At 39.8% G+C, this 20,469-nt stretch overlaps 1 protein-coding gene across 1 annotated transcript; it reads right to left on the bottom strand.

The window, feature by feature from the left end:
• Window positions 1-89: 89 nt before the first annotated feature.
• Window positions 90-20,344, bottom strand: LOC135468602 (V-type proton ATPase subunit C 1-like). Its single transcript, XM_064746944.1, has 13 exons — window positions 20,233-20,344; window positions 13,035-13,182; window positions 12,692-12,759; window positions 12,026-12,111; window positions 11,643-11,737; window positions 11,047-11,138; window positions 10,465-10,563; window positions 9,691-9,759; window positions 7,426-7,518; window positions 7,167-7,260; window positions 3,434-3,531; window positions 2,990-3,116; window positions 90-1,231 (listed from the first exon to the last, which is right to left on the bottom strand). Exons 2-13 carry the CDS (start codon window positions 13,164-13,166, stop codon window positions 1,130-1,132), a joined length of 1,155 nt encoding a protein of 384 aa, XP_064603014.1. The 5' UTR covers window positions 13,167-13,182; window positions 20,233-20,344; the 3' UTR covers window positions 90-1,129.
• Window positions 20,345-20,469: the final 125 nt, after the last annotated feature.

The following is a 20,469-nucleotide window of genomic DNA, read 5'->3' as shown; positions in this document are numbered from 1 at the left end:
ATTATTATACTGATATTTGCATGTGTCTCCTCCTGTACTTTTATTTGTAGTTAATTTGAATATTATAGACCTTAAAGTTTTACTCAATAAAGCTGAAAAATCATCTTTTCAACATCCACTCCCTTTATTTATAGGCTCTGTATGATAACTGAAATATGTACATAACAAACAACATATGTGCTACATGTATGTACAGGCATTATTGGTGTGAGAATACCAAACTGTTTCTGAATAATCTTCTCATACATTTGCTTCTAAATTCAAACTTTATACCTTTCAATAAACAACCTTTCCTGAACATGTTGCACAGTGCATTTGTAACTATGGTGAATTATCATTAGTTTCAGGTATTACAAACACAAAATTCCACAAGAACCTCAGCTAGGTAATCACCAGTTTTAAATATCACATAGGCAATCAAGACTCCATTAAAGAAACATTTTCATTTTATAGTTTCAAAGAAATCTTCAATAAAAAAGAATGATCACTAACATGTTGTTACTTCCTGGACAAAGTGCCAAAACAGACAATTTCCTGGGAGTGCTGCCCGAACTCCATTTCAAAAGTACCCAAGTCTGACTAGATTCTACTAACTTTGTCTTTATGGCACATAATTGCTAATTTAACACTAGGAAAATGTGAATGTACAATATTTTTCTTAAACCTCATGATGATATTCCTACAGTGTATGCTTAACAATTTTTTATGAAAATCTAAAATTCCTGGAGAACAAATGGTCCCAAATTATACTTTTCAACAAGTTTTTTTTTATTTTTGTGTATGTCTACAATTTTCAAGAACAGATTATCTTTTGCACCTCCATGGTCTCAATGTAAGGGTACACTGCATTTGAACACTGCTTTCGGATTTGTATTTTGTAAATTTGTATAAATAGAAATTCTGTGATATATGGAATGTGCCTCAGAAAGCCACATGCAGGCAGGTATACACACGTAAGTAAGAATCTAGTCTGGGTTACAGAGGTTTACCTATCTAGTCTTCAGGAAACTTGTCCAATACTGCTATATTCTGTAAGCACTCACCTACATGTACTTGCATCTACAGAACAAGGATAACATTGGCTTTGATTACAGTGTCTAGTATTAGTAAGACATATCTAGATGTACAGCTACACTTTCATGGGTTCTATTAAATCTATTCCAATTTTGTAATACACATAAGGGAAGTACTCGCTGCCTCCAATATTCAGTCCTGGGATTTCCACTCCCGCCTGCAACAAAAATGATACAAGCTGTTAAAACAATCGGCTTTGACGAGTCCTCTCCAGTTTGGCTTGGTTATTTACCAGATTATTCATACCTCCAAGGAAAATGTTGCATCAAATAAGATGGGCTATATGTAGACAGTATACGGATGGTTTCCTCTGAGCTTAGTATGGCTTTAGAGGTGAAGAGGAGACATTTTAGAAGAGATTGATAATCTTTTAGCTCTTGCTGGATTCCTCTCCAGCCATATGTGGGAAGGTCTTCCAGTAATCAGTGAACCATAATGCTCGCTGCCGTTGTATAAGTGAAATATTTTTGTGTACAGTGTAAAACATCAATCAAATAGATAAATAAACACTCTTTAGGTGATATACTTCATGTAATGGAAATCCTGCTTCTCAATGTGAATTTAATTCAAAATAGGAGTGACACATGAACATGATCTGGTTTCATATGTGAATCCTACAACCTGCAAATTGCGCTCTAAAGCGTGATTTCGCATAACATGACTGATACGCCCTCTTCAGGAGAAATTTATCCCATGACCTACATGTGCACTGTCCAAGTGACCATAAAGCTGGTTTCTTGGGGGGTAGGGGGGGGGGGGAAAGCTTACATCTGTACCAGACACCTCTTTGCCAGACAGTCCTGTATTGTCAAAGTGACCATACACCTGGCTCAGGTAAGCTTACACCTGGAGCAGATACCCTTACCTCTGTGCCAGACAGTCCTGCATTGTCCAAGTGACCAAACACCTGGTTCAGGTAAGCTTACACCTGTACCAGATACCCTTACCTCTGTGCCAGACAGTCCTACATTGTCCAAGTGACCAAACACTTGGTTCAGGTAAGCTTACACCTGCACCAGATACCCTTACCTCTGTGCCAGACAGTCCTGTATTGTCAAAGTGACCATACACCTGGCTCAGGTTAGCTTACACCTGGAGCAGATACCCTTACCTCTGCCAGACAGTCCTGCATTGTCCAAGTGACCAAACACCTGGTTCAGGTAAGTTTACACTTGTACCAGATACCCTTACCTCTGTGCCAGACAGTCCTGTATTGTCAAAGTGACCATACACCTAGTTCAGGTAAGCTTACACCTGTACCAGATACCCTTACCTCTGTGCCAGACAGTCCTGTATTGTCAAAGTGACCATACACCTGGTTCAGATAAGTTTACACCTGGATACCCTTACCTCTGTGCCAGACAATCCTGCATTGTCCAAGTGACCAAACACCTGGCTCAGGTAAGCTTACACCTGGACCAGATACCCTTACCTCTGCCAGACAGTCTTGCATTGTCCAAGAGACCAAACACCTGGTTCAGGTAAGCTTACACCTGTACCAGATACCCTTACCTCTGTGCCAGACAGTCCTGTATTGTCAAAGTGACCATACACCTGGCTCAGGTAAGCTTACACCTGGACCAGATACCCTTACCTCTGCCAGACAGTCCTGCATTGTCCAAGTGACCAAACACTTGGTTCAGGTAAGCTTACACCTGGACCAGATACCCTTACCTCTGTGCCAGACAGTCCTGCATTGTCCAAGTGACCAAACACCTGGTTCAGGTAAGTTTACACTTGTACCAGATACCCTTACCTCTGTGCCAGACAGTCCTGTATTGTCAAAGTGACCATACACCTGATTCAGGTAAGTTTACACCTGGATACCCTTACCTCTGTGCCAGACAATCCTGCATTGTCCAAGTGACCAAACACCTGGTTCAGGTAAGTTTACACTTGTACCAGATACCCTTACCTCTGTGCCAGACAATCCTGCATTGTCCAAGTGACCGTACAACTGGTTTAGAACTTCCCTTAACCTCTTCATGGACTTCTTGTATGGCTGTAAGATCATAGCCTGGAAATTCACTGGCAAACCGTACCTGAAATAATGAAAAAAGTCAAATGAAGGTTGTTTATTTTCCATTTATACAGTAGTCACAATTACCTCACTGCATGATTGTGTCAAGGTAAATTTATATACAAGTAGATTAATGTACAAAACAAAGCATTCCTTAGTGTTAACAACACAAAAAGTCATTTGTTGCATCATTAAGAGAATGAACTGTTATCATGTATAAGCTCTAATACTTCAAGTACCAAACATGTTGATGAAACTACAAACTACACAACACACACAAGGCATAGACAGTAGAAGACCACATCAATCTGGTCACTGGTCAGTGTTAAGCTGACTTACCTGAGCACAGACTCTACAAATACCCTCAGGGCCTTGACATGAATCCAGGCTGTGAAACACTCACTGAAGTTCACCTTCAGCCATCTCACCAAAGGACCCTAGATAAACAACGAGAAAAGTAAAGCCATAATAGCGACGTGAACACATAATTACTTCTATTTTAGTTCAACAAGCATGAAAAACACATGTATGGTGTCTTGGTGTCTATAACTGTCCACATTTTTCTAATAGTCCTTTCCTTCATGATAACATTTGTGTCAATAAACAAAGTCACCTTGACAAGCTGACATTTTTCTGGGACCTGTTTGCAGCTTGAAGTGACCACTATTCATTGTCCATATTAATTTACAGCCATTTGAAAATATTCTTTCACTAACATACAAACAAGTATAGCCCCTATAGGCAATTCTCAAATCTATACAGCTTTGAAAAACAATCCTCCCAATACTTGGCACATGGCTATGATGAATCACCAAGTAAGAAGTTTACTGAAGCAAGTGGGTCTGTATCTTTCTTTTACGTTTAAAGTAAAAACACTGCCAATGTTCCCTGAGAAATCTGTAAGAAAAGAGTTATGACAGGAATATCCCTGTTATTCCCTGTCAAGAGATCTTCTTTCCACAAAGAAGTAAACCATCCTGTCTGCAGAGTTTTGGCAGACCTGAATGGTTGACCATGATTGTCTGCCTGTTTTGGAGCACTAACTGGAAGTTTGTTGGAAATCACGAATCGTTCTATATAACATACTCTATATCTGTACATCATAGCCTGACTGGTGGGAGAGTTTGTTGGAGATCACGAATCGTTCTATATAACATACTCTACATCTGTACATAACAGCCTGAATGGTGGGAGAGTTTGTTGGAGATCACGAATCGTTGTATATAACATACTCTACATCTGTACATCATAGCCTGACTGGTGGGAGAGTTTGTTGGAGATCACGAATCGTTGTATATAACATACTCTACATCTGTACATAACAGCCTGAATGGTGGGAGAGTTTGTTGGAGATCACGAATCGTTCTATATAACATACTCTACATCTGTACATAACAGCCTGAATGGTGGGAGAGTTTGTTGGAGATCACGAATCGTTGTATATAACATACTCTACATCTGTACATAACAGCCTGAATGGTGGGAGAGTTCGTTGGAGATCACGAATCGTTCTATATAACATACTCTACATCTGTACATAACAGCCTGAATGGTGGGAGAGTTTGTTGGAGATCACGAATCGTTCTATATAACATACTCTACATCTGTACATCATAGCCTGACTGGTGGGAGAGTTTGTTGGAGATCACGAATCGTTGTATATAACATACTCTACATCTGTACATAACAGCCTGACTGGTGGGAGAGTTTGTTGGAGATCACGAATCGTTCTATATAACATACTCTACATCTGTACATAACAGCCTGACTGGTGGGAGAGTTTGTTGGAGATCACGAATCGTTGTATATAACATACTCTACATCTGTACATCACAGCTTGACTGGTGGGAGAGTTTGTTGGAGATCACGAATCGTTGTATATAACATACTCTACATCTGTACATAATAGCCTGAATGGTGGGAGAGTTTGTTGGAGATCACGAATCGTTGTATATAACATACTCTACATCTGTACATCATAGCCTGACTGGTGGGAGAGTTTGTCGGAGATCACGAATCGTTCTATATAACATACTCTACATCTGTACATCACAGCCTGACTGGTGGGAGAGTTTGTTGGAGATCACGAATCGTTGTATATAACATACTCTACATCTGTACATAATAGCCTGACTGGTGGGAGAGTTTGTTGGAGATCACGAATCATTCTATATAACATACTCTACATCTGTACATGATAGCCTGACTGGTGGGAGAGTTTGTCGGAGATCACGAATCGTTCTATACAACATACTCTACATCTGTACATCACAGCCTGACTGGTGGGAGAGTTTGTTGGAGATCACGAATCGTTGTATATAACATACTCTACATCTGTACATAACAGCCTGACTGGTGGGATAGTTTGTCGGAGATCACGAATCGTTCTATACAACATACTCTACATCTGTATATCATAGCCTGACTGGTGGGAGAGTTTGTTGGAGACCACGAATCGTTCCATATAACATACTCTACATCTGTACATAACAGCCTGAATGGTGGGAGAGTTTGTTGGAGATCACGAATCATTCTATATAACATACTCTACATCTGTACATGATAGTCTGACTGGTGGGAGAGTTTGTCGGAGATCACGAATCGTTCTATACAACATACTCTACATCTGTACATCATAGCCTGACTGGTGGGAGAGTTTGTTGGAGATCACGAATCGTTCTATATAACATACTCTACATCTGTACATAACAGCCTGACTGGTGGGAGAGTTTGTTGGAGATCACGAATCGTTCTATATAACATACTCTATATCTGTACATCATAGCCTGACTGGTGGGAGAGTTTGTTGGAGATCACGAATCGTTCTATATAACATACTCTACATCTGTACATAACAGCCTGACTGGTGGGAGAGTTTGTTGGAGATCACGAATCGTTCTATACAACATACTCTACATCTGTACATCATAGCCTGAATGGTGGGAGAGTTTGTTGGAGATCAAGAATCGTTGTATATAACATACTCTACATCTGTACATAATAGCCTGAATGGTGGGAGAGTTTGTTGGAGATCACGAATCGTTCTATATAACATACTCTACATCTGTACATAACAGCCTGACTGGTGGGAGAGTTTGTCAGAGATCACGAATCGTTCTATACAACATACTCTACATCTGTACATCATAGCCTGACTGGTGGGAGAGTTTGTTGGAGACCACGAATCGTTCTATATAACATACTCTACATCTGTACATCATAGCCTGACTGGTGGGAGAGTTTGTTGGAGATCACGAATCGTTCTATATAACATACTCTACATCTGTACATCACAGCCTGACTGGTGGGAGAGTTTGTTGGAGATCACGAATCGTTCTATATAACATACTCTACATCTGTACATCATAGCCTGACTGGTGGGAGAGTTTGTTGGAGATCACGAATCGTTCTATATAACATACTCTACATCTGTACATAACAGCCTGACTGGTGGGAGAGTTTGTTGGAGATCACGAATCGTTGTATATAACATACTCTACATCTGTACATAACAGCCTGACTGGTGGGAGAGTTTGTTGGAGATCACGAATCGTTGTATATAACATACTCTACATCTGTACATAATAGCCTGACTGGTGGGAGAGTTTGTTGGAGATCACGAATCGTTGTATATAACATACTCTACATCTGTACATCATAGCCTGACTGGTGAGAGAGTTTGTTCATTACTTCCCAAAGATGCCAATGGCCAATGATTTACTCTGGTTCCCTCCATCCATGAATCATACTGAGATCTTAATACTAAACAATTCCTGAGTATGGCACTCAACACCAATCAAATAACAAGTGCAAACCTCTGCCCCAGCAAATTTCTCTTCTGAGGAAATGTTTCCTCGCCAAATTTAATAGATTTATCCGTGTTTATCCGATTTATTACAATGTTTTACTCATATCTGTGCATAACTTTTTGTGTGAAGACTTTGTGTAAATACTGGCAAAAATATGACCTCGTTAGGCAGAGGGTTATAATGCAGTTACACCTTGTATAAATATGCTGGTGTATATCTGCCATCTAAGTGACATGCATGTCTACTATGATCAGAATACTTACAAACTGTTTCTTCTTGTCTGCCTCTAACTTGGTAAGTTGGTTTTTGTCTGCTGCAATATCTCCCTCATTGTAGGTGAAATCTCTCACCACAAACCTGAAATATAAAAGAAGCATCCTAACATTTCCACAAAAAGTACAAAACATAGTTACTGCATGTAGTACTCCTGTAATTCTGGAGAAATGTGGCTACTGTGCTGGGTAACTCATTGGTAGTGTACAAAGATGATAGAAGTCTGTGCTGGTCAGCCAAGTGACTTACTTGTTTTCTCGACAGTGATGTTTGTATTCATCCACGACCCGTTGGAAGAGGGACACGGTGTACAGGCAGTTCTCACCATCCTCGGTGATCAGTCTGTCAAACATAAGCAAACAGTATTACAACCGGTCAATGACCTTATTCAGACAGTCAGACACAAGCACACAGCATTACATCAGCTCAATGACCTTATTCAGACAGTCCGACACAAGCACACAGCATTACAACAGCTCAATGACCTTTTTCAGACAGTCAGACACAAGCACACAGCATTACATCAGCTCAATGACCTTATTCAGACAGTCAACCACAAGCACACAGCATTACAACAGCTCATTGACCTTTTTCAGACAGTCAGACACAAGCACACAGCATTACATCAGCTCAATGACCTTATTCAGACAGTCAGGCACAAGCACACAGCATTACAACAGCTCAATGACCTTATTCAGACAGTCAACCACAAGCACACAGCATTACATCAGCTCAATGACCTTATTCAGACAGTCAACCACAAGCACACAGCATTACAACAGCTCATTGACCTTATTCAGACTGTCAACCACAAGCACACAGCATTACAACAGCTCAATGACCTTATTCAGACAGTCATACACAAGCACACAGCATTACATCAAGTCAATGACCTTATTCAGACAGTCAGACACAAGCACACAGCATTACAACAGCTCAGTGACCTTATTCAGACCGTCAGACACAAGCACACAGCATTACAACAGCTCAATGACCTTATTCAGACAGTCAGACACAAGCACACAGCATTACATCAGGTCAATGACCTTATTCAGACAGTCAAACACAAGGACACAGCATTACAACAGCTCAGTGACCTTATTCAGGCCATCAAACACAAGCACACAGCATTACATCAGGTCAATGACCTTATTCAGACAGTCAAACACAAGGACACAGCATTACAACAGCTCAATGACCTTATTCAGACCGTCAACCACAGGCACACAGCATTACATCAACTCAATAACCTTATTTAGACTCTCAGACACAAGCACAAAGGATTACAACAAGTCAATGACCTTATTCAGACTGTCAACCACAAGCACACAGCATTACAACAGCTCAATGACCTTACTCAGACCATCAAACACAAGCACACAGCATTACAACAGCTCAATGACCTTATTCAGACTGTCAACCACAAGCACACAGCATTACAACAGCTCAATGACCTTATTCAGACAGTCATACACAAGCACACAGCATTACATCAAGTCAATGACCTTATTCAGACAGTCAGACACAAGCACACAGCATTACAACAGCTCAGTGACCTTATTCAGACCGTCAGACACAAGCACACAGCATTACAACAGCTCAATGACCTTATTCAGACAGTCAGACACAAGCACACAGCATTACATCAGGTCAATGACCTTATTCAGACAGTCAAACACAAGGACACAGCATTACAACAGCTCAGTGACCTTATTCAGGCCATCAAACACAAGCACACAGCATTACATCAGGTCAATGACCTTATTCAGACAGTCAAACACAAGGACACAGCATTACAACAGCTCAATGACCTTATTCAGACCGTCAACCACAGGCACACAGCATTACATCAACTCAATAACCTTATTTAGACTCTCAGACACAAGCACAAAGGATTACAACAAGTCAATGACCTTATTCAGACTGTCAACCACAAGCACACAGCATTACAACAGCTCAATGACCTTATTCAGACCATCAACACAAGCACACAGCATTACAACAGCTCAATGACCTTATTCAGACTGTCAACCACAAGCACACAGCATTACAACAGCTCAATGACTTAATTCAGGCCGTCAACCACAGGCACACAACACTACAACAGCTCAATAACCTTATTTTAGACTGTCAGACACAAGCACAAAGGATTATAACAGTTCAACAAGCTTAATAATTCAGAACTTTCATCTTATTTTCCCGAATATCGTCACAACTACTCTTAATGAGATTATGCCAATTTCCACCTAAAACTGTTCTTGTCTGTGAGTGATTGTGATCTTAGTCCACATTACCGGCATTTCACATTCACTGTCGTGAAATTGTCGCTACATATCCTTGACTTGTTTTGCCTTGACAGAAATGGAGAATACAACCAATCCTATCCTGCTTTATCATTAAGCTTCTGCTGCACTATACAATTTTGTAATCTCATAGCACAGATGCATACATGTAGAAAATACCATCAAATACTTCAGTGGCTTACATATGAGTTAAAAGGGTATGGACACTCACTTGGTGGATCTCGGTACAACCATGTCAGCCAAAGACTCGTATTTTGACAGCCAGTCATGTTGATATGCTCTGCAATAGTTCAAATCACCTTCTTTAAGAGCCTTTGCTTGAAAAGCAACCTGCGTTTTTTGGCCACTTAAATCTTATTAACTCTGACAGGCAAAAAGTTTTTGTGCTGAATTCTTTACATAAGACGGCCATGAATAGATGTAACCACATCTGAGAGTACACAGTGTGAAGTCTGTCAGGTTAGTTGCCTGTAGTGCTACATGCTGCTGCTTGTAACTCCATACACCATGATGACATTATGCCCAAGTCATTCATAGTGCTTATATGTATGTAATGCTAAGAGGGCTATGTGCAGTTGCTATAATCATTTAAAATATGTGTATATAATGCTAGGAAGGCTAGTCATTGGCAAGCTGGCCCTAGTCACTATTGTACTTATGTACACACACTATTGGCACTTCCCCACTGTGGCCCTGGATTTTTGGCCTGACATGGCTCATTTCACAATTTCTTCAGGTACTCATACACATAAGATTTAGTAGAAGGCAAAATAAGCACATTAATAAAGCTGTTTTAATCATAAACACTGAATTTCTAAACCATAAATAAAGTAATCTTGGATTCAATATTTCTAAATGCATTTTAAGTTAAATAATGGACCCAAGTTTATTACATGTATATGTAGTCCAAATAATTGTTACCTTGTTCTGAAAAGCAGTAACACAAGGTATGTGATTAAATGATAGAGCAAGAAATATTGCTTACTTTGGTACTACAACCATGAGAGTGACCAAATAGTCTGAACCCAGGATGAAGTCTTCCTTCTTTACCAGGTCTGCAAGGCTTCTTGTCAATAAACTCCCCCTATTAATCAACAAACAGATTAATACCAATATATGCTGGTGTAAATATGTCACTATTTTTAGAACAGAACAGAACATCACATTTCAAGAAATCCATACAAGGAAAAATTATCTGTGCACATAAAGCGCTGTTGGAAGAGACTTTCAGAATTGTCCACAATGGGATATCTGCAGTAGTCCAAACGTCCCTTATCATTCTACCGCAGTTTTAACATTGTCCTTACGTACATGTAAGATTATACAGGTCATAGGTAAAACTGCAACATGCAACATATTTCATGTCCAATACATGTGACCTGTGATTTATTGATTTATTGGATTGGTGTTTTATGCTGTACTCAAGAATATTTCACTTATACGACGGCAGCATGTGACTTGTGACATGTAAGTCCTAAGTCACAGCAATCCTGCTTGTTGAGAGAGAAAAATTCACCAGTTCCTCATTAGTTTCCTATGAGGCTGGAAATAAAAAAACATAACTCACGTCGACTTCCTCTCCAATGATTGCAGATTACCCTTGAGGTTATTATATGAGGTTGACTTCGTTCTTAAATCAGCTTCAATCTGTGAAACTTGCTGAAAACAAAAAAGACACCAATATTATTTAAATGAATGATGAAATGATTATGGCTCAACATCATTTTGGCACATATTGCAGCCATACTGCGGTGAAAGCATGTTTAAACCAGAAAAACAAAATTATTTAACATGATCGAATTTACAAATAATTTCAAAATGAATGTCTACATGAAGGACAATTACCTACATGCACAAGGTATAAATATTTTGCTCGGCTTTCCCAAAATTTGAACAACACTTTAAATGTTACAAAGGTGTGTCAGAAACATTGCAAATATTGTTGTGAGCTGGATGACACGGTCTAAAACATCCATTATCTTCATTTCTGCTGAGCAGTAATTCTTGTTTGTCTGCTTTCATTTGGAATTCAACATTAAAACAATGTCTCATGAGTTGAAACAACTGACATTAATTTTGAGAATAAAAGTACCTTTCTACAATATCAGATTACACTAAAAGAAACTCAGCTGTTACATTTGAACTATTACTAGGTGTCCTTACCTTACTAATTATCTCAGAAATATTCTTCAGGGACTGTTTGATGGGATACTTGGCCAAGTCCCATTGAAAACGTGTTAAATATGTCACGAGGTCAACTGCAAGAAATAACATTTATTAACCATACATGTAAGTTTTTAAGATTTTTGGAAAATTGAAATAGGACAGAGTAAAATATCAACATGAGCATTAATTTTTCTCTGAGGTTCACTACTCATCTGTTACGGGTAAACGTTTATTGCATGTTATTAGGATCCAGGGTTTTAACGTAAGTGCTGATACAAAGATTTACGCTTGTGACCAATAAATACTTAATGAACGGTAGATAATGGTTTCATACTTGGAAGATGATGTGGATGTGTATTTGAATGTGAGTTTTTACTCACCGCCATTAGCCTGTAAGTTCTCCTGTAGCTTGTCCCTCTGTTCTTCCAGGACATCGCCCAAATACTGAGCTATTTTCCGGGTGACGCTGTCAAGAAAAAACGTTTAACTCAAACAGTTGTGATTGCATGGTACTTCCATCATTGCTACATGTACTGGGTTCCTAGTTGGCAAGGAGTGAATAAGGCCCAGTAAATCTGGCTTAAGTCAGCCATCTATAGGACTCAAGATTATTTTATATGCAGTTGGCAAAGAGAAGATATGCAAAGCCATGCCACACCAGTTGAAATGTTCAGTATCATAGCAGCTACTATCATTCAATATCATCTACTCATATGAAAATCAGTTTTTTTCATGTACTTATGCAGAATAAATGAATGAACGATCATGGCTTAACCCTTACCTGTTTAGACTTTGTTTCAAGTGGAAATACTTGTGGAAATTCCCTTGAAGATTTCTCTCCTTGACGCAGTATGGCACAATGAACATTGCATTTACCAAGTCGCTTCATATGAGAATTCTTCCTTTGCTATGTGCATGGAGTGGCGTATGGCTGCTGTTACTTACAAGACACTGAACGTCCAAAACATCCCAACAATGATGAACCCAGAAATATCTAAAGTTCATAAAAAATCATACTCCGAGGTCTATTTCTTAATATCTCCTACCTTTCAGAATATGTATCCAATTTCCCCAGATCATCAGATAAGCCAACCAGAACATCCAGCGTGCCTACCTACAATAAAATCAAAATGTATGTGACATTAACATGTCTGTGTAGATTTTACACCAGGAAAAGTGTGGTTTAATTTTTTGAAATATTACTTCTGATGTTGTATCTTGCATCTCAAAACACTTTTCCTCAAATAAAACTCTTAGAATCCAACTTTGTCAGGGGTAAAATTTTAGGTCATCTACTACAATTTATTCATCAATAAATGTAAATTATATCTTCTTTATGCATTGTCAGCTGATGTTGTAACACACTATAAGACACTGATTACTTGATACCTTGAGATCAGGAATGTTGAACTTGTGGTTCATGGAGAGGTTATTTTGTTTGGCAGTAACATTGTTGAGGATCTCCCAGGTCTGTTGACAAGTCTTCTCCCCAGGGGCAGATATAAGCCAAAACTCTGTCATCGTGAAGCTGGTTTACCTGTAAACATAGAACAAACATATGTACACCTACATATTAACATCCAAGCTAGCTAAACATTACAATTCTTCAATCTGGACATTAGGGTGTGCCTAGCAGAAACACACATAACCAGGTGGGGAGGGGATTCAAGCTAGAGTCAGACAAAGACAATTCGGGGTTTGGTGGTATCAAAGCAATATATATTGCTTAAATTGGGTATTCTTCAGAATTAATATCCACATTTGTGACAGTATCATATAAAATCTCTTCATGGCACCCCAGTATAACGTTTGTAGACCTGATAATTTTCCAGGTCACACATACCATTGTTACTGAGGTGGCACCAGCCGTCTCCAGATAGTTTGACAAAAATGCACATGTACATGTAGGTCGGGTCACGAGTACAAGGCATACCGTTATGTTGGTGCAGTGACTGCTTTGTTTCTCATTTACTTTTATTTTATGTATACGCCCTGCTGTGACTTGATTAGTCTGCTAAAAAGCACACGTCTATCTCACTACAGTCATTTCTATCCATTGAGGTAGCAGTCTCAAAAAGCCTCATCTGAATTGTCTCCCTTGTCACACAACAAGCAGCCATGACAGGACATGAGATTGGGTTTTGAGCCATGAAACTAGGAGAAGTTAGGCCTAGTGTACTATTCCATAATACAACAACAATCTGCTGTTTTGTGACTAAAAAGGTCAGATTCCATATGGAACCCAATGTGTTGAAGCCAGTTCATGTATACAGCTGTCAGTAAAGATGCAAACTAAATAAAAGAAACTAATGGCTGTGATTTGCAAAAGAAGTGGTTTAATACCCATACCAGGCTGAAATGTCTCTTTCATGAGCCAAATGTGTGGGGACAGGACTAGCCAAATAAATGGCAGAATGTGCTGGATAGCATCAGTGGACGTGATGTATGTTAAAATTGCTTGCAGAATGCAGAGTCCATGCAGCATACAAGTATTAGGTGGGTTTAGGCATTTCCAACCTTTACTTTCCCTAAGGCTTAGGCAGTAGGGTGTAATGCTCTTGCTCATTACACATTTAGTTTATGATAATGTCACTGATCTCTGTTACAGCTGGTAACCAAGAAATAAATACAGAAACATGCACCATTCAACAGGCACACCAAGCCATTTACTTGTTGACACATGTTCACTTCCAAAAACCCCAAACATGACAACAAATGAATCTGCATTTATCACACTTTTCTCACCTATACAGTTTGAATGTATCACTATAAGTTTTAGCTTAAAGTTTAACTGTCACATTTCCATTTAACATCAGTTTTTAATTATGTAACATAATTCGTAAACAAAGAATCCGTTTGGATGTAAATTACCATGAAATTATATCAGACCAGCTGTCTTATGGAATGTAATTTCAAATTTAGTCTGCAAAATTGTCTTCCACTTTCACCATCTGGTCATCGGTTACTGGTTGTCTGCTTATACTGTATGTACTGTATCTTAAATTCTCTCGGCCTAACAGTCTCCGCCTAACGAGAGTTTTCCTTTCTGAATCCAGGTGTCTTTCTTGTGTGTCAGCTTGTTCACATACTGTGTAAAACACAGACAGTTGTTCAAACAAACATCTTTCTGTCATACCGAGTGGGATACAGTATGTCTAGGATGCAAGTTGTATTTCACGATATGTTCTCCATCACTATCACAACCTGACGTATACACAGAACCATCATCTGATGAACCCTTGCTCTCTCCTGCAAAGATGTACTGATGCCATTTCCTTGCGACTCCTGGGTAATGTCAGAAGAACCATCTGCAACTGCCAAATTTCTATGAAAGTAGGGTACTTCAGTTTCATTGCATTCACTCTGTCATATTCGGTGAACTTGCGTGGCATGGCATTCTTCAAAGTTTGTTTTAGCTTTCTTGGAACCTCTTTTACTGTTGCAGCAGAAGAATGCGACATCTTCATGTCACGAAATGAACAGTTTTAGTGGCCTGCCTCCTGCCAGTGATTGGGACAACACGGTAAGTCACTTCACTTAGTCTTTCTCGGATTTCATATGGTTTTTTCCACTTCTTACGAAACTTAGCTGGGTCATCTGGTTTCACATGTTTGTCTCGGAGCCAGATCACATCACCCACTCTGTAAGTATCATATTTAGAGTTCCAATCGTAGTATTGTCTTTGTTTCTTCTGGGATGTCACAAGTTCTGTCCTTCCCAGTCTGTATGCCGTTTCCAACCTGGTTTGCAGACGATTAGCAAACACTGTCTCATTGATGTTCTCGGTGTTAACATAATGCCTAGAGGTAACCTCATTTCCCGACCGAACACAAGCGCAAATGGAGATTCCATAGTCCAAAGCTGAACGCTGGAGCGAAAAGCTATCAGACTTGTGGGCAAGTGCTCGTCCCAGTCTGTACCGTTTCCATTAACCAAAGCTGTCAGCATTGACTTAATGAACTTGTTGAAGTTTTCTACATGCCCATTGCACTGTGGACAGTGGGCTGTTGTTATGTTTTTTTTTAAATGTCCAGGATATTGCACATTTGCTTGAAAATGGCTGACTCAAAGTTCGACCCCCTTGCAGAATGAAGAGTCTCTGGTGTGCCATATCTTGTAAACCGCTCATTAAAGAGTACTTGTCCACGTGTCTTTGCCTTCTGATTACGAATAGGCCACGCCTCAGGGCACTTAGTAAAGGCGTCTGGGGCAACCAGGATGTAGATGTTACCTTTCTTTGACTGTGGTAAGGGAAAGGGACCAACAATGTTGATGTGGACTCTCTGGTTTGGACGTCCAGTAATAATTTATTGAACAGATGCTTTGTTTTGCTTTGGGGGTGATTGGCACTTTTGACATGTGACACAAGATTTGCAAAACCCGGCTCCGCAAGGCCTGAGTCTGTTTTCTGCATTCCCGGCATGAAATTTCTCAAGCATTGGTTCTATCATGGACACTAGTAAGACGAGTTGATGGTTGTCCTCCCCCGATGGATTGGTGGACCTGTGGCATAGACATCCGTCATGAATGGCCAGGAACTCGTAAACTGCCCAAATGGAGCGCGTCAAATCACTGCAATGCCCTGAGTCTTCCGTCTATGGTTTTCCTTCAGTACGAATTGCTTCCAACATGCATGCTATGTCAGGGTCATCCTGTTGAGCTTTAACAATGTCTGACGTCTTCAAACTGAGAAAAACTACATCTACTGGTAACTTTAAGTTTGTGCACAAGACACACTGTTCCCTCTAGACTGTTTTCGGTCCATCTGATCACATGATGGACACTCGCCATGCTGCTTTACTCTATGAGGTTTTCTGGATAACGCATCGGCATTCCCATGGGTTCTCCTGGGATGATGTTTGATCTGGAATTCATAATCCTGAAGTCTTTCTATCCATCTGGCGACTTGTCCACATGGTTCATGGAAGTGTAGAAGCCATTTAAATGCCATGTGATCTGTGTGCACAAAGAACGTTTTCCCCAGACGGTAACATCAGAAATGTTCAATTAATGTCACTAAAGCCAACATTTCACATCGAGTAGCACAGTAGTTTAGTCCTCCAGACTGTAGCATACAGCTACTATAGACTAGCACACACTCAGAACCATCTTTCTGTCGCTGCGACAAAACCCCTCCAATTGCTGCATCACTTGTGTCAGTATCCAATACTAACACACCGGTGCTACCTATGAAGTCCTGATATGCCAATATGATTGATTTTATCAAAAAACAAAGCCAAGAAATAAACACAGAAACATGCACCATTCACCGGACATGCCAAGCCTTGTCGACAAACAGTTAGATTCAAAACCCCAAACATGACAACAATGCAACTGCATTTATCACTAGGGTATAGGGTATAGCATGACATAGGCACGTATGGACAATTTACTAATTTGAAACAAGGGCCTGTGCTTAAAATGGCAGGATCCCACTGCTGTACTAATTTACTATGTCAGAAAAAATCGCCAGAGCTAACTTTAATATTGCTTAATTTTACTGTTATTGGATGCTGTTGCTGACCCCTACATTACAGGCAAGCTGAAAATGGAGTTTAGCATTTTGGCACAAATAAATCTGTATTTCACTTACCCATGGAATTGATCACAAACACATAGGATGATAGCTTTCTTTGACTATCATTAAATTATTATAGATTAAAGATGCAGATAAGTGTAACCCTGATTTGAGTGGAGATTGAGACTTACAATATGAAATGGGGGGTGTTGAAATCACGAAGGATATTTTCTGGGCAATATCCTAAAACAAAAAAAATGCAAACCCTCCATCATCAAGTACTGCTGATAGTCGTAAATTGTATTCATGCCTGTACCACTAAGAAAAGTCATACTGATAAGCTCACAAACGCCAGAAAGAAAAGATAACATGAAAATGTGAGAGGATTTTTCTTAGTGGTAAGGAGTGAGTGTTCAATATTTCTAATTAAAAGTAAAATTGAGTTTTGTACCAGAACTTTGGAGAAAAATATGACCAGCTTAACATGGCTCTTGTCAGAGCATTATAAGTTACCCCGTCCCTGTGAGTTTATCCTCTTTCCTGGCAAAAATGGCACAGTAATGCAAAGCAATAATAACATATACCCAACAACAGAGATCATTGATGCATGATGTTTGTGCTGTATTTGTTGAAATCTAAAGTGATTAAGGTGTTGGTTGTTGGCTACTGAAGTCAAAATGGTGAATTTATTTATTAATCTGATTGGTGTTTTTTACTGTACTAAAGAATATTTCACTTATAGAGACGCTGTCAGTCAGCATTATGATGGGAGGAAATCAGGCTTACAACCCATGACCATCTGCAGGCTGCTGCTGTCCTTTCCATGTATGACCAGAGAGGAAGCTAGCATGAGCTGGACTTGAACTCACTGTGACTGCATTGGTGAGAGGCTCCTGATTTATTGTGCTGTGTAAGCACGGCCCCCAAAATGGGAGGTGTTGGCTCCTTGTAATAAGGTATGATGTGCTAAGACCAATTTATGATCCAAGACCAATTGGATGTGCTAAGACCATTTGGAGTGGGAGTAGCCTAGTTAGACAGGACTCTTCTTAGTACATAGAGCCATGGACAGCTGTTTATGTCTTCCAGCAGGAAAATTACCTTTGCACCTCAAGCTGTCTGAAAGATAGACTGCTGACGATGAAATCCAATGATCAATACCCTTATATTTCAAGGAAAAAATGAACAAAAATACCAAAAAATTAAATTCTGAACAATATACTCTGTTGGAAGAAATATTCAAGCTGCCAGCACATACATGTATACAACAATATTTTCGAGTATGAAATGTGCTGAACGTTGGTTTGACTTCTCAATTCAACAGTTTCAACAGCTGAATAGTCAGAGATTGATCTGACTTTAGGGTTGGGAAAATTTGCTTGGCCAAGGATGGCCCCAAACTAACACCAGAGCATGTTCCAATTAAAACCCTGACGTTACTGTGGCAATTTGTGACAGAAACTGAGACAAAAATTACCCATCAAATACGTCAACACAGCCTTAAGCTCGCACACACTTACAATCCTTAACCTTCCATCTGTTGATTTACTTTAAGCACAGCATTGATCATGTCCATCAGTATTTCTAGGCCGCATGGGCCTCAAGGTTCCTTCGTCATTCTCAAAGTGACCCGCTGTACTGACAGCCTGAACATATTCGACAAGGGCAGGTAATTGCATCAAGTTTTTACCTGTGGGGTCATTCTTGGCCGAACAAAATTTTGCCAACCCAAACATCATCGTAATCTTTGACTGGAATATTGGTAGATGAATATGAATTTGCCAATGACACTGTTGAGAACTTCATCACTCAGAGATTCTGTGTATACCAAATAGGATGGATCTGAGTCGTAGAAGTAAATGAAATTTTCCTTATCGAGTTTAACGGGATCAATGCCAACCTCGATGGAATGGAGGTATGATATGGTAGATGTAAGTTACAGTTTCCAGTACATATAGGGAGGATAATAATATAGGAAGACATCATTCAATTTTCAAACTCATTTCAGTTACCTTGAAATCAGGTAAAGGTAATCCAAGATTGCTTTGACATTAGGTTTGACAAAATTAAGTTCGGCCATGGGTGGCCCCAAGCCAACGTCAAAGAGCACTCCATTTAAAAACCTGATGCAGTTACATGCCCTTGTCAAATATGTCAAAGCTGTCACTACAGCGGGTTGTTTTGAGCATTACCACTGAATCTCAGATCAACGCGCCATTGGAAATAAGTATGAAGTCTAGCCTGATTATCTTCTTTATCAAACAAGTCTAATGCGAATAAAAGACACCAACCAAAAGACCTATTTTCTGCATCCACTGCACCACCACACCACTTGCTCTAAACAGATTTATTATAGCCATGAAGGATCCCAAGGCACACACTCCGCCACTGCTGTGATCTTCCCACTGCTCCATAATGAAGCACGACATGCCCATAGCTGCTTGACAGGCTGAGGAGTCTTTGTCGTGGGAGCCTTTGTGGCTCTATTAAATCTATTCTAAAGTCAGTAGGGGCATATGGTGGCTGTGCATTGGTTGCGGAAAGCAGGTCTTTAGGTTAGTGTCTTTTATTTGCATGAGGCTTGTTGGCCTAAACTTTCACTGAGTACAAAATTAACGCTATTAGTTTTGAAACTCCAACACTCTAGGCCAGCATAAGGAAAGGAATTGAGTCTTTCAGGGCTAGTCTAGACCAAACTGCAATCCCCGACATACATGTACGTAAGGTGTCCCAGGGGTCTGTGCTGAAGCTGAAATGCAACCTGCTACGAATCACTTCTCGCACATTTGACTACCACTACAATACATGATACATTATATTATCCTAAAACAGGGCCAATGAAAATTCTTTCAATCTTCATTTTTTCACCTTCATTTGAGGTAAAACAACATTTGCAGCACTCGATTTCGTATTCACATGACTGCATGATACCACTACATGTAGTACAAGAGCTGTCACTCCGTTTCAGCGCTGTCGGCTGTGCGTACCACCATGTTCATCACTACATGAATTTTACAACAGAGTCTAAAGCTAATGAGGCCAACGTTTACCGTGAAATAAAATGCTCACCGCAACAATTTTCCAGATCAAATGGTTCCCAAATTTTATCCAAATATTTCGGTTGTCACTCACACTCTTTCACAGGACGACATATTGGAATCACGTGACAGCGTCATCATTCAACCTCAAACTCAGTGGACTTCCTGTTAAGTTTCTGGGTACAAGATTCATCCCATCCATGGCAACTGCATCCACCATCTTGGTAGGTACTTTCGGCGGATGGTGTGTTTCTGGTTTAAAAATTTA

This window comes from Liolophura sinensis, chromosome 6 (genome assembly GCF_032854445.1).
Source record: "Liolophura sinensis isolate JHLJ2023 chromosome 6, CUHK_Ljap_v2, whole genome shotgun sequence".
NCBI lineage: Eukaryota > Metazoa > Mollusca > Polyplacophora > Chitonida > Chitonidae > Liolophura > Liolophura sinensis.
This window is presented reverse-complemented; position numbering and strand designations above follow the sequence as displayed.

What these genes read in the sequence shown, in the direction of transcription:
- LOC135468602 (XM_064746944.1), bottom strand. Translation starts at nt 13,166, where the DNA reads ATGACAGAGTTTTGGCTTATATCTGCCCCTGGGGAGAAGACTTGTCAA. An exon ending in TCAACATTCCTGATCTCAAG is followed by an intron (nt 12,760 to 13,034) that starts GTATCAAGTAAT and finishes ATTTTATTGTAG; the next exon opens with GTAGGCACGCTGGATGTTCT. An exon ending in TCATTGGAGAGGAAGTCGAC is followed by an intron (nt 10,564 to 11,046) that starts GTGAGTTATGTT and finishes GTTGATTAATAG; the next exon opens with GGGGAGTTTATTGACAAGAA.